Here is a 27,990-nt window from a genome sequence, read left to right as displayed (position 1 = left end):
ATCTGGTGGCAAGCCCACCAGGATGGAGAAGGCCACGGCTCCCACGGGATGCTTGAACCCAGCCACCAAGTACCTGCATCCCGCTCCGTGTCTTCATGATGGGGATGGCCTTGAGGAACTCCGGGTCCAGGCAGTTTTTGCTGGAAGCTGGAAAAATCAAATTGGAGGATGAAGAAGTGATGGAGAAAAGGGGTCTACCAAAGCAGGGGTGTGATGCCCACCACTGTGTCCACCTCCCCAGTCCCTGGTGTTACCCAGCTTCTTCTTGGCATCCTCAAAGGCTTGCTCAAAGCTGAGCCGGGCGTCGGGGTTGGGGAACTCAAAGATGAAGGACTCGGTGCCATCAGCTTTGGTGGTGCTGAGCTCCACCTTGTTGGGGGGGAAGGCCATGCTGAAGGACAGGGATTGCTTCTCTGCCAGCTCCCGGTGGATGGCAGCCATCAAGTCCTTGATCACGTCGTCCAGGCTCTGGGGACAGGGACAGGGCTTCAGCTCTCGGGGATGGCCGACCACCAGCCACATGCCCGATAACGCCCCCAACCATCCCCAAGCGTCCTTCAGAAGCTGCCCCAACCCCGTTGTGTCTTTGGGGCTGGTGGCATCTGGGTCCTTAAAGCACACTCACGGCCACCAGCCCTTCCACAGGCTCTCAGTCCCACCAAGGACATCCCAGTTGGTCCCCTGGGGAAGGTGTGTGGCCTGAGGACAGCACCAGGGCCACCATGTGACACCAACCCTGTGCATCCCCAAGCATCCTTCAGAAGCTGTCCCAACACTCTTGTGGCTTTAGGGCTGGTGGCATCTGGGCCCTTTGAGGACACTCACAGCCACCAGCCCTTCTACAGGCCCTCCCTCCTGCCGAGGACATCCTGGCTGGTCCCACAGGGAACGTGTCCAGCCAGGGGACAGCACCGGGGCCACCACCCCTGTACCTGGTGGGGGAAGCTGAGGGTCTCCGACAGCTTGCTAACTTGCCCCAAAGTGTTGAGGTCTTCATCCAGGCGGCAGATGCTTTTCTGGATGCTCTCCCGGTTGGTGGCTTGTGAGGCACCTGTGTGGGGACACATGCGTGGTGTTAACCCCTTCCTCCCCAGCACCATGCAGGGAAACCTCCCTGCCAGCCAGGGGTAAGTGGTGGGTTTGGGGGGGGGGGGATGGGACACTCTAGCAGGCAATGACTGACCTTTGACGATGTCCACATCCTCCAGCGGCAGCTTCCAAAGCAGTTTGTACTTGCTGGCGGTGTCGATCACGCTGGCTGCCGTGTACCTGTGAGGTTGGGGGGAGGATGGCTGAGCTCCACCCATGTCCCCAGCACCCTAAAGGCAGCCCAGCCAGCAGGACAGCCCTAACGCCGTGGGTTAATCATGGTGGGTGCCCCCCAGGTGGTTACTCACAGGCTCATGGAGCTGCGGCGGAGGGAGCCCGACTTGCGCTTCAACGTCGTGCACACCAGCAGGTCCGTGAAGAGGAAGAAGGAGCGGTCCTTCTTCCCACCCACCGCCTTCTATGGAGTGGTGGGAGACACCAAGGGGTTAATGGCCAGCCCCCGCCGCTGCTGGGAGCGGTCCCTGCCTCAGTTTCCCCAGATGCTTCCTTGGCACAGGGAGGCTGTGGGGGTGGGATGGATCCCACGCCACCATCTACATGGGGACCAGCCGTGTCCTCATGATGGTGAAAGGGGACATGGGTGACACAGCCATGTGGGCAAAGCCACAGGGTCCTACTCGTGGGGAAGCACCAGGGCCATGGGAACACCAGGCATGGGCTCACCAGGACCCCCAGGGTCCCCACCTCCAGCCTCCCTATCCATCCCTGGCCCGGGGCTGCTGTGGGCTCTCCCTGCCTCCTGCCTGCTCCCAAACCCATCTTATCTTCCCCCATGCACTTGGGGAATTTTATATTGTCCCCATCGATCCGTCAATGATCCATCTGTCCATCCTTCCATCCATCCACCCATTCTTCCAGCCTTCTACCCATCCCTTCATCCATCCTTCCATTCTTCCATCTGTTCTTTCCATCCATCCATCCATCCATCCATCCATCCATCCATCCATCCATCCATCCATCCTCCATCCATCTGCCCATCCATCTGTCCATCCACCCGTGGCCTCCCATGAGCATGCAGCCACCCCATGACCCTCAATCATAGCCTCCCACTGCCCCATCGGTGTATGGTCCCATGGCCCTGATGGCGACAAGGGACCACCCCGCTCTTACCACTTCCACGACCATCTCCTGGCGCAGGAACCTGCGGAGCGGGGCCTGGAGCTGTGGGGACAAGGAGGCTCATGAGCCGGGAGCCCCAGAGGGGGACCCTCATGGGATTCGTCCCTGCCCCTGCGGCCCCCCCAGCTCAGAACTGGCACCCCAGCCCTTTCCCAAACCCCTAGGAGCCCACCAAGAGCAGAACCCAGAGGAAAAAACAAGTGACCCAGCCTGGGGTGACCCAAAAAGAGCAGAAATGGTTGCATTTTTGGGAGAAGACCAACCCCATGTAAGACCCCTGTACGTACGTCCTCCATCCCTTCGATGTGGGACTCGATCTCCTGCACGATCCGGGCGTTCCTCTCCACCTCCTCCGCGCTCTTCATGCCCTTGTTGATCCTCTCGGCCACTTGCTTGATGTTGCGCTGGGCGTCGATGAGGAAAGGGTGGTCGGGGTGGTCCTCTGGCGTGTGCTTCAGCAGGTCCTACCATGGGGACACAGCTGGGACGTCACCACGGGCAAAGCCTGGGCATCAGCGATGCCGTGACACCCCCAAGCAAAAGTGCCTACCGCACTGCTCTGGCTGCTGGGGATGGAAACCAGCCCCATGTGGGAAAGGTTTTGCAACGAAATGAAGCCTTGAGCTTTGGCTACCACCAGCCTGGTCTTTGCCACCTCTAAAGAGGCCACCAGCTCCTGAGAGCACATCATCACCTTGCACAGACACCTGAAATTCATCACTGGAACTATTCAAGGTGAGGTTGGATGGGGCTTTGAGCAATTTGACCTAGTGGAAGATGTCTCCCAAGTCACCAGTGACAGGACGAGAGGAAACGGCCTCAGGCTGCGTCAGGGGAGGTTTAGGTTGGATGTGAGGGAAAATGCCTTCCCTGCCAGAGGGGTCAGGCCCTGGCACAGGCTGCCCAGAGAGGTGGGGGAGTCACCGTGTAGCCGTGGGACTTGGGGCCATGGTTTAGGAGGCCTGGGGGGTTGGGTTGGGGGTTGGACTTGATGACCCGGGAGGTTCTTTTCCAACCTTAATGATTCTGTGATTCTATGATTCCACGATTCTATGTAGATGACATCTGAAGGTCCCTTCCAACCCAAACCCTTCTGTGATTCTACAGAAGCACATCCCCACCAGACTCAGTGCCAGGGAGAGAGATCCTGGTATGGGGAAACTGAGGCACAGATGGGGTGTCAGGGTGACTGGTCCCAAAATTGTGCTGCAATGTCCAACCTCCCTGCAGAAAGGTAGAGGACTGCACACCCGTAGGGACATGCTCGGGGGGGACAGCACGGTGACAGTCCTCAGGGTGACCATCCCCAGGAGGGCTGAGCCACGCTCATACCCAGGGACACCAACTTTGTGTCACAGGATGGGAAAAGGGGCCAGGAGAGACATGGGACCCCTAAAAGCTCCCATTACATGGAGGCGAGGAGGAGCCATGGTCTCACCCACTCCCAGCACGGCACAGACGCCCTCCTGCCTGCACCCACCTTCACCAGCAGCTCGTATCGTGGGATCCTCTGCACCGGCTTGATCATCAGGTCGGACAGAGCCTGCTTCTCCTTGTTTTCCCGCATGCTTTGCTGCAAAACACCAGTGGGAGACAACAACGGGCCCGTTAGGCAGGACACAGCAGGGACCTGGCATGCTACCAGCTCAGGACCTGGAGCAGCACCCACATGGGGGCAGCGTGACTCCCTTTTACACCATCCGGGGTGACTCCGGTTCATCCCTACCTGGCCTCTTCGCAAAAAAACCAAGAAGCGGGTGGGGGGAAAATCCCAGTCTGACCATAGATTACCAGTTTACTCCCATTAACCCCCATCCCAGCCCACCAGCAGCCTCGCAGGTGGCTCTGGACCTTGACCAGCATCTATGGGGAGAGGAACCAGGACCCACCTCCAGGAACTTCATGAATGCCGGCCGGGCTTCCTTAGCGATCCTGACGGCATCCTTGGCGTTGAGGAAGTTGTCGATGTAGGCAGAGTAGATGTTCACCAGCACGTCCTTGGAGAACTGCGAGGGAATGGGGAGGGGGAAAAGAGGATAAGTCCAGCATGGCTCTCCCAGGCAAGCTTGGAAGAAGCTGCCCCAAGGGTTAATCCTGGCTCTGGGCTGGTGCGGGGAGGGCTCACCCACCGCCCGCCCCCCTCGATTTTTCAGCCCTGACATTTCTGCTCCCGAGGCAGAAACGCCGAGCTGCAGACCCAGCCGGTCGCCGCAACACCCCACCGTTACGCTAAGCAGACGGCAGGCCTGGAGATTGTCTCCTGTTCTCCATCTCAGGCGTGTTTGGCCCGTCTTTTAATCACTTCCCTGCCTCCTGCTCCAAAATAACTCCTGCTGGGGCCATGCCCGAGAGCGGGCACGCCTGGGTTCCCCGGGGGAAATCCACCCCGCAAGGACCTACCGACTGCACGAGGAGGTCGCCCACTTTCTGCTTCTCGTGCCAGTTCTGCACGCAGTCGTGGATCTGCTCCAGGAACTGCTCGTGGTGCTCCAGCAGCTCGGGGATCTGGTCGAAGATCTCGTCTACCAGCGATGGGTCGCACAACAGCGAGTTCTCTGGCTGCTTCAGTGGCTTCATGTAACCCTGCGGCGCAGCAATGGCATTGGGGTTGCCATAAGATTTCTTTTCCCACCCCCTCAATACGAATTTTTCAACCCCTGTAAATATGGGGATCGGTGGCATCCTTCAGCAGGGGGTTCCCCCAGTGAACATTGGGTTGTGGGGCCCATCAGAGGTCCCAACAGGTTTTGCACCCCATCCCTGCTGTGTCCCATCCCGCACAGTGAATCCCCACGGCAGAGTGGGGAGTGGGGCAGGTCTGTACGAGGAACCCCAAAGCATGGTGTCATCTGTCCCCCAGCCACGGCTTTGAGAGGCTCCAAACCTTTGCTGTCATGAGCCTTGGTCACCTCCATCTGCCACAGAGCCTGACCCAGCTGGGGAATCACAGCAGTAAGACCCTGGGGTCCAAAAGCCGGTGGGTTCCCGGTGGGATTCAGGGTGTTTGGGACCAGGATGGGCTGGAGTAAGCAGGGTGGAGGCGCCTGGTCAAGCCCTGGACCACCTCACCGTCAGCATCCCTTGGGCAATGGCCAACGAGCAATGCTCAGGGTCAGTAGGAAAAGTGGGACAAGAGCAGGCCCTCTGCAAGGCCGGGTGGGCAGCTCTGCTACGAAACCCCTTTCCTCCTGCCGTGGGGCAGAGCTGCGGAAGGAAGCCGTGCCCCCAGGAACGGGAGAGCCGGATTTGCAAGAGGTGCAGGATGAGGAAGGTTCTCTCAGGCCTTGCCTCCTCCTCAGCCCAACCTGTATGGGGTGCTGGTATCCTTGAGGGTGTTAGGAGGACCACAGAGCTCAGCGGTGAGGACAGGACCCACCTCGAGCTGCTCAGGACATCATCCCCCAAGGATGAGGTTTTTCAGGCTGATGGTGGGTATCTCCTGAAAACCCAAGTTAGAAGGGCCAAATCTTTCCTGAGGCTCATAACCTGCCTCACCTGCCCTACTGTGGCTAACACCTCCAGCGGGGGCTGGGCTGGGCTGTGCCAGGCATCCCACCCGCCATGAAACTGGGAGAGCAAGGACCAGATGGGGAAGAAGAACACAGAGACAGCCCCTGCGTTGGCACACGAGGTGCACAGTCAGGACTTGCCCATGCACCATCTGGCTTGGCTGCAAGATGATGCTCCAAGGTGGTTCCTGTCCCTGGTAGCCACTGTGTGACATGTCGCCGGGCCACATCACGGATCAAAGCACCTTGTCCCAGCTAAGACAGGGAGCTGGGCGTGTCTGGGGCCCCATCACCACCCACCACCCCCCCAGAAAGCCAGGTCCCCCTGCTTGCACTGTGCCAGGACATGTCCCACAGGCAAGAGCTCAGGCATTAATGCCCTGTGGCTCCCACCTGTGTCCAACCAGTCCCTCCGGTGGGGAACCAGTGAACCCCTGCACGGCTGTCCTCTCTCCAGCCAGCCTCCTATCCCAGCTCAGAGGAGGACACAGCCCACGGGACAGCCTCTCTCCATGCCAAGACCAGCAGGGACACCACCCAACCTCAAACCCTGAACAGCTTCCCCCAAACTAAGCCCAGAGCCAGGCTCCTCTCACCCCTCCAAGCCAACCTCTGCACTAGGAGCAGCCTCGAAGGGTCCTTCCCTCCTGCCGCAACATCTGGCAGAGCACATCTGGGTCCCCCCCAGGCCATCCTCGCAGGGGATTTAAGGGGAAAGCTGGGTGTTGGGATGATGGGTGCCCCATGCCCTCATGGATATGCCCAGCAGATGTCCTACAGGCAGCACGTTGTATCAAGAAGAGCAGAGCGCTGATTTTTTGGTGTTCCCACCTGCAGCGGTGTGGTTGGTCAACCCACACCTACGCCAGCATGACCTAGTCTCCAGGGCGTTGACCACCATTAACCTTCTGAAACACCTTCATTAACATCTGAAACATGGGGTGGACCCTCCGGCCAGGCTGCGCCAAGGGGGTTGGAACCAGCTCAGTAAAAAAAGGACTGAATAAAACCCTTGGCCTGTGGCTGCAGGTGATGACGCTGAGCAACGGGGGGACGTGGGAACAGGGGGTGTAAGGGGTCCCCCATCACGGGATGACCATCGGCAACAGCCCAGGAGATGGGGTGCAACGTGAGGAAGGGCTTTTGGGGGGCAAGCATGGGAAAGGTCTCGGGGATGCAATAACCCATCAGGTGACAGCCCACCACGAATGTTACGGGCTTGATTTGGGGGACAGATGTGACCCCCACACCCCGTTCTGGACACACTGCTCCCACCTCCAGTCCTGCTGTCCCCAACATCCCCGCTGCCACCCATCCCCAATCCATCCCTGCACCGCATCAGTGCTGGTAGAGCACCCACGGCTGGGGGTCCGACTTGGGGTCTCGGGGACAGTGACATGCAAGGGACAGTCACGCTGTGACGTGGCTCGAGGTGCCATGTCCCCGTCCGCGCCGCGTTACCTGCATCAAGGTGCGCAAGGACTCCACGTAGGACTGCTCCGTGTCCAGCAGCGTCATGATGACGTGTTTCCTCATGTCCTGCCCGGGTGGAAAGAAAGACAAGATGAGTTTTGGGGTGACACGATGGAGGGGAGCTACGTGGCGGGTGTCAGTGCTGGCGCGGGGGCTCAGCGGGGAGGCTGAACGCCAGAGGAGCCCGGCTGGCGTCCAGCTCCCCTCCGCTCCCTCTCCACCCCGATGGAGGAATCCGGGAGGATTAGGAAGTACATGACACCGAGCGCACAGAGACGCCTGGTTTCCTCCGCGGCCGCGTCAGGAGCCCGCCCTGGATCTCACAGCCCTACATGGGTCGGTCCCGGCGCCCTCCGTCTCTCCGGCGGCTCCGCTCGGAGCGGTCCCGTAGGAATTCGCCTCCCGCCCGGCACCCCGGGCACCCCAGCACTGGGCTGTGGCCCCGCAGGAGGGGGGTTAATGTGGCGGTGGGGGGCACGGGGAGGTGGTGGTGTGGGGTGGTCTGCCAGTCTCGGGAAGCAGATGGGTCGGGGTCTTCTCAGCTGTGGGGCTCGGAGACCTCTCTCACGCGCAGCACCTGGGGCAATGCCCCTGCAGCTCAGCCTGGGGGCAAGGTGCTCCAGAGCCCTGGGTGCAGAGACACCCCAAAAGGTTTGGGTGCGAGATGGTGCAAGGGCTCTGGGTGCAGAGACACCCCAAAAGTTTTGGTGTGAGATGGTGCACGGGCTCTGGGTGCAGAGACACCCCAAAAGTTTTGCATGTGGAGGTAATCCTAAAACAGTGGGTGCAGGAATACCCCAAAAGTTTTGGGTGCGAGATGCTCCAAATGCCCTGAGTGCTCAGATACCCCAAAAGTTTTGCAGGCGTAGACTCTCCAGAGCCCTTGGATGTGAGACACCCCAAAAGTTTTGGCTGTGGAGATGCTCCGAAGGCCCTGGGTGTGAGACACCCCAAATTTTTTGGGTGCAGAGACCCTCTGCTGACCCTAGGAAAGGAGATGCTCCAAGAGTCTGGGTTTGGAGACACTGCAATTGTCCTGTTCATGGAGGCTGTCCAAAGGCCCTGGGTGCAGATACCCCAAACTTTGGGTACAGGGACACCCCAAACGCCTTGTCTGCAGAGACACCTCAAACGGTGGGTGTGAGACACCCCAAAGTCTCTGGAGCCTTGGACACCCCCAAGGCCATGGGTATAGAGATGCCCCAAAGGCCCCAGGTGTGGAGATGCTCCAGTGAACCCGGGCACAGAGACACTCCAAGTGTCCCATTGAAGGAGACACCCCAAAAGCTATGGGTGCAGGGACAGCCCGAATCCTGTAGTGTGCAGGTACCCCAAAACCTCTGTGGACAAGGTCCTGTGTGCTCAGACACCCCAACAGCCCTGGGTGCGGAGACATCCCACCTGGGCACCACAGCATGTCGGGACCAGGCTCCCCTGACCTGCTGCCGCTATGGGGGTCCCCGGAGCTGCCAAACCCCCGTGTCCCCCATCTCCTCGTGGGATGAGTCTGTGTCCCCCAACCGCATGGGGCTGCGTGTGTGTCCCCCCCCGCTGCTCCCAGCAGGGACGCGAGTGCCGCAAAGCCGCTCTGCCACCACAGAAGGAAGCCTTAACGCAACCATCCTCACCACAGATGGAGGCCACCATCTCCCCGGTGGTCCCCAGGGAGCGATGGGGAGGGATCCCGGCCAGATCCTGCTCAGTGCTTGAGAACAGAGCTGTGCCTCAGTTTCCCCACTCACCCACCAAGCTGCTACCAGCCCTTCCAGCCAAGCAAGGAGGAAGCTGCCTAGAACCAAATATTACGGTGACGGGTCAAACCCCCTCTGAAAATCTGCCCCCCCCCCAAAACCACGTTGATGTCAGGGACCTCAGGGACACCAGCTGAGAACTGCCCTCTTCGTTACAGCCAGAAGTTTATTAACACTTTCACCACTGGATTAATTTGTTGTAACTATGAGCTGAAGGACACCCAACAGAGGATGGGCTTTGGGGGTTCAGAGCGCCTGACGCCCCTGCCCTGCCTCAGTTTCCCCAACCCTCGCACAGCCTCTAGTTCCCCACCTCAATACGATGCTCCCGGCATTTTCCGGCGCTGTCCCAGCTCCCGAAGCCAAGGGCCGGATCGGTGAGCTGAACAGGCTCAGCACCGCATGCCGCACGAGCAGCTGGGGTTTCGCAGTGGTGGGGAGACGCAGGATGAGGCCCTGCCATTGGCAAGGGGATTTTTTTTTCCACCATTACAGCAGCAGTATTATCCCAGTGGGGGGAAATCCCTGCTGGGATGAGCAGGAGCTGGGGGTAACGCGCCATCCTGGCAGGGCAAAGTGGTACCTGGGGGCGAGCAGGATGTACCCCACTGCATCCCTTACCCCAGCAAAGCCTCTCCCCTGCAGGGCTGATGTTGCTTTGGTCTTCATCTGGTCTCCTTGGGGACCCCCCCACCGCACCCCGGCCGCATTCAGCCTCCCTCAAGGTGCTCAGCACCCTCGGGATCAGCCCCACCATGATGGGAATTGGGGCATTTCCCTATCAACCAACGCCTCCGCGGTATAAATCAGCACTGGGGGGGTGGTGGCAGTGATGACTCCAGCCCCCCCCATCACCCTCACCGGGTGGGATCATCCCCCCCCTCCCCGCTATCCGGAGAGCCCTGGGGGCGGCAGGCTGAGGATGAGGATGGAGGCACTGTTGCCATGGCAATCACAGTCCAGACCCTGCAGGTACCGGGTTCTGCTGGGTGCACACGTGTCCAAACATGACGCATCCATGCACCCCCCCCCCATATATCCCACTAGACAGCCCCCCCCCTTTCCATCCCCAGGACCCCCCCCCCCCCAATCCCTTTTCACATCACCTCGGTACCACCGCGACTGCCGCAACCCTTCTCCGGCAGCTCCTCGGCCGCCCCGCCAAGCCCGGAGGCGGCGAAGGCCGCGTCGATGCCGTCCCCGATGTCTCGCATGTCCTCCAGCGCGATGGTGAACTGCGCCAGAGTCCTCACCATCTGCAGCATGCGGGTCCCGGGGGTCGGTCCGTCCCACGCGGCCCAAGGAATAAAAAAATTAATATATATATACACACACACACACACACACCCCCAGGTCCCCCCTTTAAAATAGCCGGAACGCTGCTCTGGGATGCAGCAAGGAGGGAAATAAAATACAGGAGCTATTTATATCGATAGGGTTCTGTGTGTGTGTGTATATATATATATATATATATAAAAGGCCCTCCCGCAGAGCGGCTGCAGGATGCGTGCGGCGGGCGTGCGCCTGCGTCCGTGGCGGCACGCGGGTCCCCGGCCCCGGGTGCTACCGAGGCACGGGCAGGCAAGAGCGATCGGAGATGGAGGCAGAGCCGTGCCCACTCACACACACACACACACACACACACAGAGACGCGCGCGGATGCAGGCAGGGCCGGATCCTGCTGGGGGGATGCTGCTGGGGAGGCTTTGCCCGCGGAGGATCCTGTAGGGAGACGAGGAGGTGATGCTTTCCTGAAGCATGTGATTTTTTTTGGGGGGGGGAGAGGGCGTGTGCAGATGATACTGGGTTGGGGTGCTCGGCATCCTTGGGATCTCCGTCCCCATCAACTGGGGTGTCCCTGGGTACCGTGTCCCCCTCCCCGACTTTGCAGGCAGGGAAACTGAGGCACGAAGCAAGCCTTTCCCCCCAACATCACCACCTCAGCACCCACATCCCTGCTTGCCAGGTGATGCACCCTGCCCGGATCCGTTTGTAATGCTCCCCTCCTGCTTCATTAATTAAATCTAATTAGCTGCTCACCCCGTTTCCACAGCAACGGCGTGCAGCAGGGCTATGTCCTCCCATTGCAGCCAGTAAATTTCCTCTTGGTAACGAGGATGATGAGCATCCCACCCAGGTGAGGGTGCCAGGAGGGCCCTGGGTAGCACCCATCCTCCCCCCGCTGACACCCTCCCTGGGGCGCATGGCAGAGAATGGGGTGCTTGGCAGAGAACGGCCAACTCAGTGCATATAAAGAGAGGGGGGATGCCTTAAATACACCCCCACCCACACTGGGATCGGGGAGGAGGGACCCACAGCACCTGGTGTGGGCACGATGGGTGCCTGCGCTGCACCCAGTACAGCTAATTGCACTGGGGCATTGAGGCCGCAAGGCTGCGGCTCCTGCAGCTCCTTCTGCAGCACCATGGTCGTCCCGGGCCCCTTTCCTGTCGCGGTCCAGGACCTGTCTGGGTTGCAATCCCAGACCCATTTGGGCTGCGGTCCCAGACCCACCTCAGCTGCAATCCTTGACCCATCTGGGTTGCAACGCTGGGCTCTTCTGGGATCCGATCCCAGCCCCATTTTGGTTGGAATCCCTGGTTTTTTTGGGTTGCAATCCCGGACTCATTTCTGTTGCAATCCCAGACCCATCCAGTTTCCAATCCCAGACCCATTTGGGCTGTAACCCCCAATTTGGGCCACAACCCCCCCATATTTGGGCTGCAACTCCCCATTTGGGCTGCAGCCTCAGGCTTATCTGTGTTGCAATCCCCAGACCTATTTCTGTTGCAGTCTTGGGCCTAACAAGGTTGCAACCCTGGTCCCATTTGGGTTGCAATTCCAGGCCCCTTTGGGCTGCAACTGTGGGTCCACCTGCATTGCAACCCCGGGCTCATCTGGGTTGCAACCCTGCACCCATCTGCACTGCAACCCCAGGCTCATCTGGGTTGCAACCCTGCACCCACCTGCGATTGCAACCACGGGCTCATCTGGGTTGCAACCCTGCACCCACCTGCATTGCAACCCCAGGCTCATCTGGGTTGCAACCCTGCACCCACCTGCGATTGCAACCACGGGCTCATCTGGGTTGCAACCCTGCACCCACCTGCGATTGCAACCACGGGCTCATCTGGGTTGCAACCCTGCACCCACCTGCGATTGCAACCCTGCACCCACCTGCATTGCAACCCCAGGCTCATCTGGGTTGCAACCCTGCACCCACCTGCATTGCAACCCCGGGCTCATCTGGGTTGCAACCCTGCACCCACCTGCATTGCAACCCCGGGCTCATCTGGGTTGCAACCCTGCACCCACCTGCATTGCAACCCCGGGCTCATCTGGGTTGCAACCCTGCACCCACCTGCGATTGCAACCCCGGGCTCATCTGGGTTGCAACCCTGCACCCACCTGCATTGCAACCCCAGGCTCATCTGGGTTGCAACCCTGCACCCACCTGCGATTGCAACCACGGGCTCATCTGGGTTGCAACCCTGCACCCATCTGCGATTGCAACCACGGGCTCATCTGGGTTGCAACCCTGCACCCACCTGCGATTGCAACCCTGCACCCACCTGCATTGCAACCCCGGGCTCATCTGGGTTGCAACCCTGCACCCACCTGCATTGCAACCCCGGGGTCATCTGGGTTGCAACCCTGCACCCACCTGCGATTGCAACCCTGCACCCACCTGCATTGCAACCCCGGGGTCATCTGGGTTGCAACCCTGCACCCACCTGCATTGCAACCCCGGGCTCATCTGGGTTGCAACCCTGCACCCACCTGCATTGCAACCCCGGGCTCATCTGGGTTGCAACCCTGCACCCACCTGCGATTGCAACCACGGGCTCATCTGGGTTGCAACCCTGCACCCATCTGCGATTGCAACCACAGGCTCATCTGGGTTGCAACCCTGCACCCACCTGCGATTGCAACCCTGCACCCACCTGCATTGCAACCCCAGGCTCATCTGGGTTGCAACCCTGCACCCACCCGGCTGCAGTCCTGGAGCCCCCCGGTTGCAGTTCTGGACCCATTTGGTCTGTAACCCCAGAGCCACCGGGGCTGCGATCCCAGACCCATTTGCTTTTGCAGTCCTGGGCCCGTTTGGGTTGCAATCCCCGACCCATCTGGGTTGCGATCCCCAACCCATTCCTCTTCCAATGCCTGCCTCATTTGAATTGCTACCCCAGCCCCAGCTGGCCTGCGACGCCGTGACGCTGCGACGCCGTGACGCTGCGACGGTGACCCGGCTGCTCCGCCCGCAGCAACACCCTCGAGCCCTCCCACGGGACCGCTTGCCCCTCGGGTGAGCAGGGGGATCCCTCCGCCTTCAGAGGGTCCTTCCCACATTCCCACTCCCCAAACATCTCCCTTGAGTCAATCCCTTCATTCAACTGTGCAATGAGATTCTCCAGTGTCTACTCTAAAGGTTGAGCTTTCTGCTGAAGCGTTTAAAAACCTCTCTCAAACCCACCCAGCCTCTTCGGATGTTATCAGGGAGGAAGGACAGACGGAGAAGGGTTAAGCCCATTGCTGCCTGGACCAGAGAAGAAGCCAGGCTGGATCCCGCTGTGCATCAAGGGGCCCAATGGAGGTTATCTCGCTGTCACCCAGGAAAGAAAAAGCCGGAGCGATGCCGGCCGTCCCCGCCGGCCGCTGAGCCCGGACCCCCCTGCGTGCGGCCCGCAGCCCACAGGAAATTCCTGGGAGTGTTTGGCCACTCCAACAGCACAGCCTATTTTTAGGGCCGTCTAAAATATGAGACGTTTATTTTTAGCAGCGCGGTTCTTTGTAAACACCTTTAGATTTCCTTTCGGACGATCCTCTTTTTTTTTTTTTTTTCTTTGCAACCTGGGTGTTTCCTCCCCCAAAAACCCCCACACCCTCCCAGGAAAAGCATCCCGATCCCCTGAGATGGAGCCAAGGGGTTCATCCCCCATCCCAAAGGCTTGGGCCAGCGTTGTGAGGATGCTCCTGAAAACCCAAAGATGGAGCGGATCCGGCACTGGGGATTTGGGAGGCACCCCAAATCCAGGGTGGTGGGCTCAGAGAGGGGGTTTTCCCCCAGTATTTCCTTCCAGCATTGGAAATAACACCCCCCAACCCTGCCTGGCTTCCCACCGAAGGACGGGAATTCTCCTACGCTGCTCTATTTTATTTTTGAATTTAAAAATCCATGTGCAAATCCATCATTTTGCTTTTCCCCGCCCAAGTGTAACAATGCAGGAGGAGCTTGAGCGTCCCCAGGGATTTTAAAACATCTTAAAATATTAAATAAAGGCTGTGGCAAATCATGTCCTGCCTCCACCCCCTGCAAACAAAGAGGCATCGATGGAGGAAAGTCCTAAAACCTTCAGTTTTTAGAGAAAAATGGGGTTTTAGGGGAAAGGGAAAGCAGGGATGTACATCCATGAGGCATCCGGCCATCCTGCAACCTCCCAGGCTGAGACTGTACACATATCAGTGCATGTAATGATGCTGTTTGCAGCCACTTTGAGGACACCCCCTCCCAACCCCCAAATCCCGCTGCTGGTGGACACTGGGCTGCTGAAGCTGGGGACAGGCAGGTGGGTGTCACACGTGCTGTCACCACCCGGCTGGGATGCTAAAAATCACATCACATGGGAGGGGGAATCTCCGTATCCCCAGAGACTCAATTTCACCCCAGAATTCCCTTCCCGGACCCACACCACGCAGCGTTTCTCTGAGGTCAGCGGTGCAACGAGTTGTGCCAGGACCCAGCCATACACTGGGGAACTGAGATTTCTGCACCTTTTCTTTCCCAGGGCAGATCCCACGAGAGGGAGCTGGGACAAAGTGGGAGCCGCTGGCCCATGGGGACAGACCCCTGCCCCAGGGAGCCCGTGGTGCATGGCAAACACCCAAGCTTAGCAACTGTAACATACGCTTGGCTTTATTTCTACCAAAACCCTGGGAAAAAAAGGCTCAGAAACAAAACCGGACCCACTTCCATCCATCCCAACACGATGAGCGAACACCTCCACAGCAAACAGCATCATCCCGACACGTAAAACTTGCTCACACAGCTGGAAAAGCCCCTGGCTGGTACCATCATCCAAGTTAGGATGACACTATTACATCCAATCCTGTATTTCCTCAATCGCTCGGTTTCTGGCAGGCAAATCGCTTGGAAAAAATCATATTATCTCCTCTTGGGATGTTTTTAAGCAGGAGGTTTGATCGGGTTTTTAGGGCTTTCAAGGCAAATCCATCCAACCTTTGCCTTGGGATAAATGATGCTCAGCCATACGTCCCCCACAGCTCTGTGCCACACAGGTGGAGGGTTGGCAGCCACCAGCCAGGGGAAGACCTTGCTTGGCTGGGAACCAGCCGCTGCCATCCCTGGGTACCTGCCCCCGGAGCCTTGGGTACCAATCGCCTCCTGAACCACACCACCTCCATCCCTGGGCATCAGTAACTCCCACCCCTGGGAGTCCTCCCCATCCCTGAGAACCAGTCACCACACCCATGGTACCAGCCACCTCCACCCCTGGTACCAGTCACAGAACCACAGCATCCCAGGCTGGTGGGGCTGGAAGGGCCCTCTGGAGCTCACCCCGTCCCACCCCTGCTGGAGCAGGCACCCCCAGAGCAGGGGCACAGGGCCGCGTCCAGGCGGGGGGTGAATGTCTCCAGGGAAGGGACCCCACAGCCTCTCTGGGCAGCCTGTGCCCCTGCTCTGGCACCCGCACAGGGAAGGGGTTTGTCCTCATGTTCAGGTGGAACTTCCCATGTTCCAGCTTGTGCCCGTGGCCCCTTGGCCTGGCGTTGGGCACCACTGGAAAGAGCCCGGCCCCATCCTCCTGACACCCACCCTTCAGATATTGATAAGCGCTGATGAGACCCCCCTCAGCCTTCTCTTCTCCAGGCTGAACAAGCCCAGGTCTCTCAGCCTTTCCTCCCAAGGGAGATGCTCCAGCCCCTGATCCCCTTGGCAGCTCTGCGCTGGCCTTGCTCCAGCAGTTCCCTGCCCTTCTTGAACTGGGGGGCCCAGAACTGGCCGCAGCCCTGCAGGTGTGGCCTCACTGGGGCAGAGCAGAGTGGGAGGAGAACCTCCCTCGCCCTCCTGTCACCTCCTTTCTGGGGCATCTCACCCCATCCCTGGGTACCAATCACCTCCATTCCTGGGTACCAGCCACATCCCTCTCTGGTACCAGTCACTGCCACCCCCAGTTACCAGTCACCCCATCCACAGGTTCCAGCTACCTCCATCCTTAGGTATCAGTCACCTTCCCAGAGCATGTCACCCCACCCCTGGGGACCAGTCACGCCAGGTACCAACCACCACCATCCCTGGTACCAGCTTCCTCATCCCTGAATACCAGTCATCCCATCCCTGGATGCCAGTCCCCTCCATCCCTGGGACCACCAGGCCTCATGTCCTGGGGAAACCACCCTCCACATCCCACGGGAACACGAGGGCCGGTGCCGCAGAAGCGGGGTCGTGCCCGAGCCAGGCCGACGCCGTACAGCATCACGTCCGGGGCTCCATCCCCTCCCCGCCCAGCCGCTCGCTCTTCTCCCACGGGTAAGAAAAGTCCGAGTCACTTTCCGAAGCGTAACTTCTTGAAAGGAAATAAGAGCATAAATCAGCAGCTCTGATTCAGCTCCACTTCGGTTACTAATAATACTCCTGTGTTTATTCGCAGCCCTGGGGCTGGAGATGTTTGCTTTTCCCTCGGTCATGGTTTTTCCCAGGCTCCCAGCTCACAGAGGAGCCTTGATTTGTTCAGGGATGCTCCCATGGAGAAACCCAGCGGCACAACTGCCTCTGGGACTGGGAGGAAGAGGAGGAGGAGGAGGAGGAGGAGAAGGAGGGGGAGGGCGGCTTCAGCCCCAAACAGATGCACTGAGAATTCAGTTGTTTTCCCTTCCTTGACTTCTCGGCTGCAGTGATTCATCCCGGGAGGACATGGCCTGGCTGTAATTCTGCTTTTTAAGTGTGAGAAAAAAACAGGAATAAAAAATAAAGGAGTCAGAGTGATTTTTTTTCAGGGCGGGGTGGAAGGATGCTGGGCATCCCGGTGCTGTCCCGGTGAGTGGCAGTGCCGGGAGCGGCACCAGTGGGACGGGGAGCAGGGAGATGGCGGGAGGGTAATTTCCCAAAGCAACAAAAAGTCATCCTCTAAATACATCGTGGGGATTTTCCCATGGGATTTGCACTTGAAATCAGGATTTGCATCATCAGCGCCGGTGTGCAAGGGGCTCCCTACCCCCCCCCCCCCCCCCCCAAAATACAAGGCTCAGGGTCATGCTGGCACATCTCAGGGCATCCTCCCTCCGCTGCTGGCAGCACCCCATGGGTCCCCATGCTTCCCTCCTACCCAATCCACGATGCTCACCCCAATTTACCCACTACCCCCCACACCCACTGCCATCCATCCCCCAGTGCATTTGCAGAGCCCTTGCAAAGCTCGTGTCACCACAGCCCAGGGCACGGCGGGGGGCTTGCCGGCCCCCCGTTTGCAGCCAGCCTTTGCCGAGCCCTAGAGCAGCTTTCACCAAATATGGAAGGTTTTTTTTGCCTCCGGTTTTCGGCACGCAGGCCGCGGCCCAAGAGCGCAGCTTTCCAGATGCTGAGGTCAGCCGCGCTCTTCTCCCCTCCTCCTTCTCATCTGCCGCCTCCCAGCACGCCCGGCCCCGCACCCACCGGGTGAGGGGTAACGCCGCCCCCCGACCCGCCCGGCATCCCTGGATCCCCCACCAGCACCCTCCGCTGCTGTGTCTCGCAGCACCCCAAAGCAATAGTTACTGGGATTTTGGGGGGAGAGGGAAGCCAGGGAGGAGAAGGGTGCCCAATGCTGGCACCTCTCGGCATCGTCGCTGGGTGCCAGCCTGGCATATGTGGGTAAGAGGTGCCCTGGGTGCCTGGGGGCGTGGGTGTGGATCCAGGGAAAGGGGGTGCAAGCAAACTTGGGGTACCCAGGAGGGTTCCAGCCTGGCACCCTGGGGATGATGCCCACCAGGAGGTCATTGGCACCCAGGAGCTGATGGAGGCCAGGAGCCAATGGGCACCGAGAGCCAAAGGGCATCCAGGAGCCGATGGGAATGAGGAGCCAATGGGCATCTGGAGCTGATGAGCACCCAGGAGCCAACGGGCACCAGGAAGCAATGGGCACCCAGGAGCTGATGGGCACCCAGGAGCTGATGGGCATCCAGGCCTCCAAGTGGACTCAGAATTCTGGGGGCACCAGAAGCCAAGAGGTATCCAGGAGCCAAAGGGCACCCAAGAGTTGATGGATGCCCAGGAGCTACCCTGGAGTCCATGGGCACCCAAGAGCTGACAGGCACCAGGACCTGGCAACACCAAGGAGCTTATGGGCACCCAGGAGCCAAGAGACACCCAGGAATCCATGGGCACCCAGGAGCCAATGGGAATTCCATGGGCACCCAGGAGCTGATAGATGCCCAGGATCCAACAGGTACCAGGGCACCCATGAATCAACAAGCACAAAGGAGCTGATGGACACCCAGCAGCCAACAGACACCCACGAGCTTATGGGCATCCAGAGTCCATGGGCACCCAAGAACTGATGGATGGCCAGCATCCAACAGCTACCCAGGAGTCCACAGACACCCATGAATCCACACGCAGCCAGGAGCTGATGGGCACCCAGGATCCAACAGCTACCCAGGAGTCCACAGACACCCATGAATCCACACGCAGCCAGGAGCTGATGGGCACCCAGGATCCAACAGATACCCAGGAGTCCACAGACACCCAGCGTGCACGGGGATGCAGGAGTTGATGGATTCCCAGAATCCAGCAGGTAGCAGGAGTCCATGGACACCCATGAATCCCCAAGCAACCACAAGATGCAGGCACCCATGAGCTGATGGACACCCAGGACCCAACAGGTACCAGGAGCCCATGGGCACCACAAATCCACAAGCATCCAGGAGCCGACAGACACCCAGGAGCGGACAGACATACAGGAGCCCCAAACAGCCAGTGTTGTGCCCCTGCCCCAGCCCTTCTCATGTCCCCCCAACCCAGATCCATGCCCTTGGCAGTAGCCTGGGTGCCACCACCAGAAGACCCGCTTTGTGCCCACGCCAGCCTCCATCCCCAGCATCCCCAGCGCCCCACGGACACCCAGCCCCGCAGCACCCCACGCTCGGTGGGTCCCCTCGCCCAGCACGGCTGCAATGGGGGCAGCAGGGAGCCAGACCACGGACCTCGCTAGGAACGCCCACATCTCACGTCACATCACAGCGAGGTGAGAGGTGACGCTTTCCCTCTTGTGTCATTGTCACAGCAGCACCCTAGGGTGGGGGTGGGGGGACAAAGAAAGGGCATTTCGGCATCTACTGACCTGTGCCGGGCTCGGATGACCAAGGGATGAGTCCCCTCTCCGCTTACTGAGGCTCTGAGCCATCTACATCCCATCTCACCGGCGTTTTGGGCAACCAAAGAAAAAGACCAAAACTGACTCCCTACCGCTAGCGACAGTGTTTCTGCCGAGGGGTCAGGATGAAACCCTTCCAAAAAAAAAAAAAAAGGCAAGAAGAAGGATGCCAAATCAGGGCAGGCCGACGAGTCTGCTGCTACTCCAGCTAAAAAAAGCAGGAAACCATATCCCGGGCTTGGAGATGCCAATCTTCCCATGCAAACAACTCCCTTCTTGTTTTCTTTGGAGAGTACCGGCAGGCTCAGGAACGGGCGATCACAAATAGCAACTCCACGGCACCGCCAAGGAAACCTTCTTCAACCCCAGGAACTGCGTAAGGACACTGATGTCCCCATATGGGGATGGTGGCTCCTCCGGAGGGGACCTGCTCATGGCCATCACTGCATCAGGATGGTGGCTCCTTCAGAGGGGGCCTGGTGGTGGCTGTCCCCACGTGGCGATGGTGCCTTGCTGGGGGCAGACCTGGTGGTGGCCATCCCCATGTAGGGATGGTGACTCCTCCAGGGAGGACCTGGTGGTGGCTGTCCCCACATTGGGATGGTGGTTCGTCTGGAGGTGACTTGGTGGTGGCCGTCCCCACGTCGAGATGATGGATCCTCTGGAGGGGATCTGGTGGTGGCCATCCACATGTCAGCACGGTGACCCCCTCCAGAGGGACCCTGGTGGTGGACACCACCCACAGATGTCCTTTCCCCAGCGCATCCATGCAGAGATGTCCTAGTGGGGTTCGTTGGTGTCTGGGATGTAACTGGTGAGGTGGAAGGTGGTGGTGGCCATTCCCTGGTTCCCACAAAGGGACATGCTCTGGGACATCGCAGGGCATGGTGGGTCACACAAACCTGATATGTTCCTGCCATCAACCCTTCTACCCCTCAAATTAAAGGGATTCAACTCAAAATAATCTATATAAGGCACAGGGGGACACACAGCCTGGGGACAACCTCCATCTGCAACAAGGAACAGCGGTCACGGAGCAACCGGTACCAGTGCGGGCAGGGACTGGGCAGACTGGGACCAGCCACCCAGCAGCTCTGACAGGAGTTTGCACGAAGAGCGAGTTACTGGAATATTTTTACCCAGATGCTGATTTTTGTTCTCCCTCCCATTGGCCGGGCCGCAGTTCCCAAAGACCCAAAAGCAAACATGCTATTTTTAGAGAAGAGTTCATTTACTGGAGCCATTCCCTTTGAAATTCCTCACCCATCCTCTCCATGGAAACCAAGGGAGCCCGGAGAAACAGCCCCACTGGGATCAACCATCAGAGCTTTAAAAAGAGCCACGTTGAGGGAAAGGGGGTGGAAGTGGCTGATTTTTCTCCTCCGGACACATCCTGGCCTGGAAACACCATGGTGGGAATGGCAATGTATTAATGTATTTGGTTTAGTGGGTTCTGCCTGTGCAAGCTGGGCTTGATGCCTTCAGGAGGAGATGTCCTGGAAGATGGACCATGCCCGCTCTGAAAATCACGCCTGTATGGCTAGTGGGGCCTGTTGGTTTGGATGGGTGGTGGGGATGGGTGGTGGGGACTGGCTAGCTGGGTGGATGGAGATGGGAGGAGATGGGAGGAGATGGATGGATGGATGGAGATGGATGGGTGGAGATGGATGGAGATGGGTGGAGATGGATGGAGATGGGTGGAGATGGATGGAGATGGGTGGATGGAGATGGATAAATGAACTGAGATGAAGGAAGGAAGGAAGGAAGGAAGGAAGGAAGGAAGGAAGGAAGGAAGGAAGGAAGGAAGGAAGGAAGGGAGGGAGGGAGGGAGGGAGGGAGGGAGGGAGGGAGGGAGGGAGGGAGGGAGGGAGAGAGGGAGGAAGGAAGGGAGGAAGGAAGGGAGGAAGGGAGGAAGGGAGGAAGGGAGGAAGGGAAGAAGGGAGTCTCTTCCCCCACTTTCCGGGGCAAAGTCCTAAGAGAAGGGAAGAAACTCAGTACGGACCAAACCCCAGGGCTGCCCCGCTGCATCCTCCCTTTGTGTGATGGCACCACCTTCTCCATCCTGAATTTAGGAGAAGCCCCTGCTGCAGCTCTGAAGCTGTGGGAACTGCCCCACCAGGACCTGCCTGTTCTGGACAGGTGATGGAGCTCAGCAACGAAGTCACGGCAAGTGCAGACCTTGGCACGTCACCTTTCTGGTCCCTCCCATCACTTAGGGATCAGCACCAACGGGAAGCCTCCTGCTTCGGAAATATCCCTGGGAAAGGATCTAAATCCCATAAACCTTGCAAGGATGCACTAATGCCGCAGCAACAAGACCCGGGAAGCTCTGAGCCTCCGTCGCAGCTGAATTTGGCAGGAGGGTACCAACAATGCACGTGCACATCTCAGAGATACCGATGTTCTGCTTCCCCTGCAAGAGCAGATCAGCAATTGAGGCCACCTCCTCCATGCAGAAGCTTTGGAGGCGTGTGATTTTGCATGGAAAAGCCCAGGCATGACGCCCTGTGCACGCATGCAGGCAGGAAATGCAGAGCAGCCCGTGCAATGCACACACGGTGATGGTACAGCCCTGCACCATCCCTGTGCATCGCTGGGTGTGTGCACCAGGAGCACCGATGCCTCTGTGCACCCTGGATCTATCCCTGCACCCCTGCACGTGCACCCCAGCGCCAGGGATCTCCCTGTGAAGGGACGGAGGTGCACAGTGGCACTAGTGAGCTCCCTGTGCACCCCTGCATGTGCAAACAGCACCGGGTGTGTGTGCAGACCAGCACCATGTACCCCCCTATGCACCCCTGCACACGCAAACTGGTACAACTGATCTCTTTATGCACACTTGCACCCGTACACCAGCACCAGGGACCTCCCTGTGCATCCCTGCATGTACACCCCAGCACCAGGGATCTCCCTGTGCACCCCTGCACATGCACCCCAGGGCCAGGTACCTTCCTATGCACCCTTGCATGGGCACCCCTGCACATGCACCCCAGCCCCAGGGATCTCCCTGTGCACCCTAGCACCAGGGATCTCCCCATGCACCCCTGCACATGCACCCCAGGGCCAGGTACCTTCCTATGCACCCTTGCATGGGCACCCCTGCACATGCACCCCAGCCCCAGGGATCTCCCTGTGCACCCTAGCACCAGGGATCTCCCCATGCACCCCTGCACATGCACCCCAGGGCCAGGTACCTTCCTATGCACCCTTGCATGGGCACCCCTGCACATGCACCCCAGCCCCAGGGATCTCCCTGTGCACCCTAGCACCAGGGATCTCCCCATGCACCCCTGCACATGCACCCCAGGGCCAGGTACCTTCCTATGCACCCTTGCATGGGCACCCCTGCACATGCACCCCAGCCCCAGGGATCTCCCTGTGCACCCCTGCATGTGCACCTCCAGCACCAGGGATAGGCCAACACCATGAATCTCCTTGTGCACCCTTTCACGTGCACGCCAGCACCAGAATCTCCCCATGCAACTCTGCATGTGCACCCCAGCACCAGGGATCTCCCTGTGCACCCCTGCACGGGCATGCCAGCAGCACAGACCTTCCTGTACAGGGATGCACATTATAGAAGCACCATGGATCTCTCTGTGTCCCTCTGCACGTGCACCCCTGCATCAGGGTCCTCCCTGTGTACCCCTGCCCAGGCACCCCTGCAACCCGGGAGCTCTCCATACACCCCTGCACATGCACCCCAGCAGCAGGGACATCCCTGTGTAGGGGCGCACGCATGCACCAGTACTAGGGATTTCCCTATACAGGAATGCACATGAACAGCAGCACCACAGATCTCCCTGCAACCGCTGCGCGTACGCCCTTGCACCAGCACCCCGACACCAGGGATCAACCCGTGCACCCCTGCACATGCACACCAGCGCCAGGGATCTCCCGGTGCATCCCTGCATGTGCACCCCTGCACCAGGTACCTTCCTGTGCACCCTTGCATGGGGCACCCCTGCACCAAGGACCTCTGTGTGTACCCCTGCATGAGAACCCCTCCACCAAGGGCCTTCCCACGCACCCCGGCACCGCAGACGTGCAGGGAGGCAGGTGCAGACCAGCACCAGGGATTTCCCTGTACGGGGATGCACATGGACAGCAGCACCATGGATCAACGTGTGCACCCCTGCACCAGGGACCTCCCCGTGCACCACGGACCTCTCCATGCACCCTTGCACGTAGACCCCTGCACCACGGACCTCTCCGCGCACCCCAGCACCTGCGCAGGGCCTTGGGTCTCTCCGCAGGCTTTAAGTGGAGCTCACGCAAGCCCGTCCCAGCCTCCCACCCTCGCTGCAGCACCGGCACCCTGCCAACAGCCTGACCTTTGGGCCAGGCGGCCACAGGCCAAGGCCAGCCCCTCGCACTGAGCTCAGCCCAGCGCTAACCCTCTCACTGCAGGGCCAGATCCTGCCCCACAGCTATCACAGGGCACCCCCCCACCCATGGGGTGCTCCCCTCGGGTGTTTGGGCTCAAAGGACGTGTATCCCGGCTGGTCCATCCCCTCCTTTGCAGTTTGCTGCCTAATTAATTAGAGGCTTTTAATTAAAGCAGGGGCAGGCACCGGATACAATGACAAGGAGCAAGGGGGGTGGTTCTGGGTGACACCAGCCATGTCTGCGTCACCCAAGGGCATTCAACACCCTGGCAGCGGGGAAGGGATGGGGCAAAAATGGGCAGAGTGAAGGGGATTTTGGAACTGGGGAAGGAAAGGGGCAAAAATGGGCAGAGATAAGGGGATTTGGGTTGGTTCACCCCCCCCGGGCTGTGTTGCTCGACCCTGTGCTGGTGGTCCCAGCATCACTCTGTGCCACTGATAGGTAGCATCAACTGTGGGTCCCCCCAGTGCCGGCCAACTTCTTCTCACTCCATCCAACCTCCAACCTCCCTCCAAAAGGCAGCGGGGGCTGCCTGCGTGCCTCAGTTTCCCCCCACCCCGGCACTTTGCTGAGCACGGCGGAGCCAGGGGCACAAAACACGGGCAAACCATCGGTGCAGGTGCCGGGAGAAGAAAGCCAAGATTTACCCATCCCCATCCTCCCCCCACAAAGGCTTTAATTATAGATTTCCAGTAACGCCAAAAAATGAGAAAACTCCCAGCCGTGGCCCAAAACCTGGTTTCTATGGAGATTTATGGAAAGGGAATGGAGGGATAAATAGGTCCAAAGATGCCAACCTTTGGCCGAAGAATATATGGCTGGTGCATGGATCCAGCCCTCGAGCTGACCCCAAAGCAAGGATGAGCTTCTGGAGGATGAGCCGTGCCAGGGTGGGCTCAGAGGGAGGGATGGGGGCGTTTTACGCAAGTGTCCCTGGGAACGTGACCCTGCTGTTTCCCTCCGGGGATCCCCCTCCATCCCTGATGGCTTTTTCGGGGTACGGCTGCCCCGCTCAGGGCGCAGCAGGTGGGGAAGGCAGTGGCCAGGGCGCTGGGGGCCGCGTTCCCACGACTCCTCCGCTCCCGCGAGGTGCTATATTTAAATCAATATTTTCCTGTTTAATCCTACTGCTGCTAAGTCAACAAACAGAGCATGGCAGCGAACATACCTAATTTTCCATCCTGTGATGGATTCAGCCACAGGGAAAAGAAAGATGCAAGGGGTTGCCAGCCTGGCATCCTGCTCATACATTCACCAAGCAGCAAATGGTGCCCAAATCCACCCTAAATGCATCCTTGCTTGCTGTTGGGCTGCTGCACATTGTGTGCATGCGTGTGCATGTGTGTGCTGCCCATCCCAGTGGCTTGTGGGATGCTGGAGGCAGAAAAACTTATCTGTCTTGAGTTTTGGGGGCTTTTTTCTTGCTTTCTTGAATGCATCATTTCTTTCTGTGGCCCCTGTGCTGTGCACCGGAGCGGGAGGTGCTGCTAATGGCTCTTGGGGAATTAAAAGCCTCATGCCCAGCATCAGACACAGGGTGAAGGAGCTCTTCACCCAGGACGGCTTGGCCAGCTCCGGCCCCATGGAGGATCACTGGAAAGCACCCAGGACAAACAGTCCTGCTGCTGAGGGAGAACAGCACGTTACCTCTCCCAGCCAGGACACGCCGGGCGGCCGAACCTAGCAAACAGCCAGAAAGGCAGCGCTCACCTCTGCCAAAGCCACCCCCAAACCGTGGGGGCTGGGAAAATATACTGGGGGAATGATGCTGCAGGGATGCTGGACCCCCGGAGAATATCTTGGGGGAGTGACACTGCAGGGATGCTGGACCCCAGGAGCATATCTCGGGGGAGGGATGCTGCAGACTTCCCAGACCCCATATTAATCCCTTCCCAGCAGTGTCTGCTGGAGATGGACACCAGGATGGACAGACCATCACCGTGACGTGGGATGGATGCTCCAACACCCCAACATCCTCAAGCAGCGGTGACCACATCCCCAAGCAGACAACTGACCTCATGATGCCGGCCTTTGCCATTGAGTTAGGGAGGCAAAAAAAAAATATTAAAAAAATAAAGCTTATTTCTTCACCATTGGTCGGGGAGCACGTAAATCTCCACTCCCAGCCAGCCATCCCAGTGCCAAGTTATATCCGGTCCTCGATGCTCTTGCCTATAATTAAAGCAACTCCCTTGTAGGGCTCGGTCCCCCTCTGCCCCCCCAAGCCCTGGCTGGTGCCATCTGAAATAAAACATCCCAGCTCCGCTATATAATAAATCAAAAAGAGAAATAAAAAACTTGGTTTCAGTTATGTTATGGCTGCAGCACAAAGAAATTCAAAGGCAGGAAAGAGATTTGAAGATACAGCTGCGGCGTTGCCCTTAAAAGGGAAAATTCGCACCCTCTTTGCCGAGGCCGGCGGGTTCAAGCAAGGTGAGGAGCAGCATCCCCAGGGTCTGACCCCGCGAGGTGGCCCATGTCCCCGAGGTGATGCTCAGCCAAACTGGGCACCCAGTTGCCAGAACCCAGTGCTGGAGTTGGCGAAAATCCACCCGAAGTGATCTCAAAGTCACCAGGGCTGGGGGGTGTATCGAGGTGTGGGGTCAGCAGAGCATCCCTGTGGCCATCACGGGGTGGGCACCGTCGCTGGGGCACCGCAGGGAGCTTCCCGAATAAGAAATATCATTCATAAATTATTAATATAAACCATGGATTGCATAAACTTCAATTATTAATAATTTAGTAAGAGATATTTCTTTATAAAGAAATGCCTCAGGGACCTGCGACATCACCGAGGTGCCACCAGCCGCAGCCCCGGGAGGTCCCTCGTTACCCTGCTTAACTGTAACGCTTGATGCTTCAACAGCACTTTTCATCCTGAGATCAGAGAGGACAAGCGCCTCGCTCTGAACTAGTACATCGAGCAAAAATGCTGCAAAATTCACCCACAATGATTTCCAAGCGTGTTTTACACAGGAGCCGAGAGCTCCCTGCCCTCAGAGAAAGAGCTGGATGGGGGGCAGAGCCCCCCAGGAAAACATCTTGGGGGAATGATGCTGCAGGGATGCTGGATCCCAGGAAATATCTTGGGGGAATGATGCTGCAGGGATGCTGGACCCCAGGAGAACACCCTGGGGGGATGATGCTACAGGGATACCCAACCCCAAGAGAACACCTTCGGGGAATGATGCTGCAAGGCTGCTGGACCCCAAAGAACATCTTGGAGTAACGATGCTGTGGGGATACTGACCCCCAAGATAATATCTTCAGGGAATAACGCTGTGGGGACACTGGACCCCAGAAGAATATCTTGGGGGAAGATGCTGCAGAGATACCTGACCCCAAGAGAGTATCTTGGGGGAATGATGTCGCAGGGACCTGGATTTTGAGTGCATGCAAAGAAAAACACCCCTGCTCTGCATGGCTCTGCCCTGGCCAGCAAGGGTTACACCACCAGGCTCAGCCCCGGGGACTTCACGCTTGGCTGCCGGCGGCTGCTGGACGGGAACGGTCCAGCCCGTCCTCTTAAATCGGCATCAAAGCAGGGCAAGAGAGTCCTGCCAGTCCCGCTCCCGCGAGCTCCCAGCTCATCCCCCGCGGGAATGGGTATTTCTGGGCTTCGCCCGGAGCTATTAAAAGCCCTGTGGGTGCCGGCGCTGCTGTGCTGCAGGAGGAGGTGGTGCTTCCAAGCACTTCCCGGCACAAACACCCGGAGTGATGGGAACCAAAGTCCACCTTCAAACAACAGCCGAGGGGCCGGCAATGCCAAAAACCCACCCCATGAAAGACCCCAAAGCACACAGCCACGCTTCGGGGCGAGCAAACCGCCTTTGCATCCCCTAAGCAGCAAGGACCATGGACATGATAAAACTTTACCCCTTGATAAAATATTCAGTGCATGCACAAGAATATTCTTCCCCTTTTTTCCCACGCTGCCGGCACGACTAAGCCCACAGTCCAAGGCAGAGGGATGGCAATTTTTTGCGGGTAAAAATGCCAATTTGCTCGGTGATACGGGGAACCCCAAGCAAAAGGACCATTTAGGCCCTCCCCACCAAGGAAAAGCCAATTTTTGGTTCAGCGTCTCAGGGCCAGCCAAGAGCACACCCATTACCCAGGACCTTATATAACATCACTGGGAGATGCTTACATATAAATATAGCATATAATATACCAATAAAACCACCCTCCATCAAAATTTGGTGCTATTTAACCCGAAAACTGCTTCTTCCCACCCCAAAATCGCCTTTTTATTGGGGTGGGGGTTGC

The 27,990-nt window shown here is 58.6% G+C and overlaps 1 protein-coding gene across 1 annotated transcript in view; it reads right to left on the bottom strand.

Moving 5' to 3' along the window:
- The window catches only part of ARHGEF17 (Rho guanine nucleotide exchange factor 17), a 36,700-nt gene that overhangs the window by 5,536 nt on the left and 3,174 nt on the right, over positions 1-27,990 (bottom strand). Inside the window, exons 2-12 of the mRNA XM_064441553.1 lie at positions 7,200-7,277; positions 4,630-4,812; positions 4,119-4,235; positions 3,710-3,802; positions 2,517-2,693; positions 2,221-2,271; positions 1,398-1,507; positions 1,184-1,269; positions 933-1,051; positions 255-468; positions 74-147 (exon numbers count right to left, since the gene is read on the bottom strand). Coding sequence (XP_064297623.1) covers positions 74-147; positions 255-468; positions 933-1,051; positions 1,184-1,269; positions 1,398-1,507; positions 2,221-2,271; positions 2,517-2,693; positions 3,710-3,802; positions 4,119-4,235; positions 4,630-4,812; positions 7,200-7,277 — 1,302 coding nt within the window. The remainder of the gene's footprint in view (positions 1-73; positions 148-254; positions 469-932; positions 1,052-1,183; positions 1,270-1,397; positions 1,508-2,220; positions 2,272-2,516; positions 2,694-3,709; positions 3,803-4,118; positions 4,236-4,629; positions 4,813-7,199; positions 7,278-27,990) is intronic.

Source organism: Phalacrocorax carbo, chromosome 1 (genome assembly GCF_963921805.1).
Source record: "Phalacrocorax carbo chromosome 1, bPhaCar2.1, whole genome shotgun sequence".
NCBI lineage: Eukaryota > Metazoa > Chordata > Aves > Suliformes > Phalacrocoracidae > Phalacrocorax > Phalacrocorax carbo.
The sequence above is the reverse complement of the archived record's forward strand: the minus strand, read 5'-3'. Positions and strand labels throughout refer to the sequence as shown.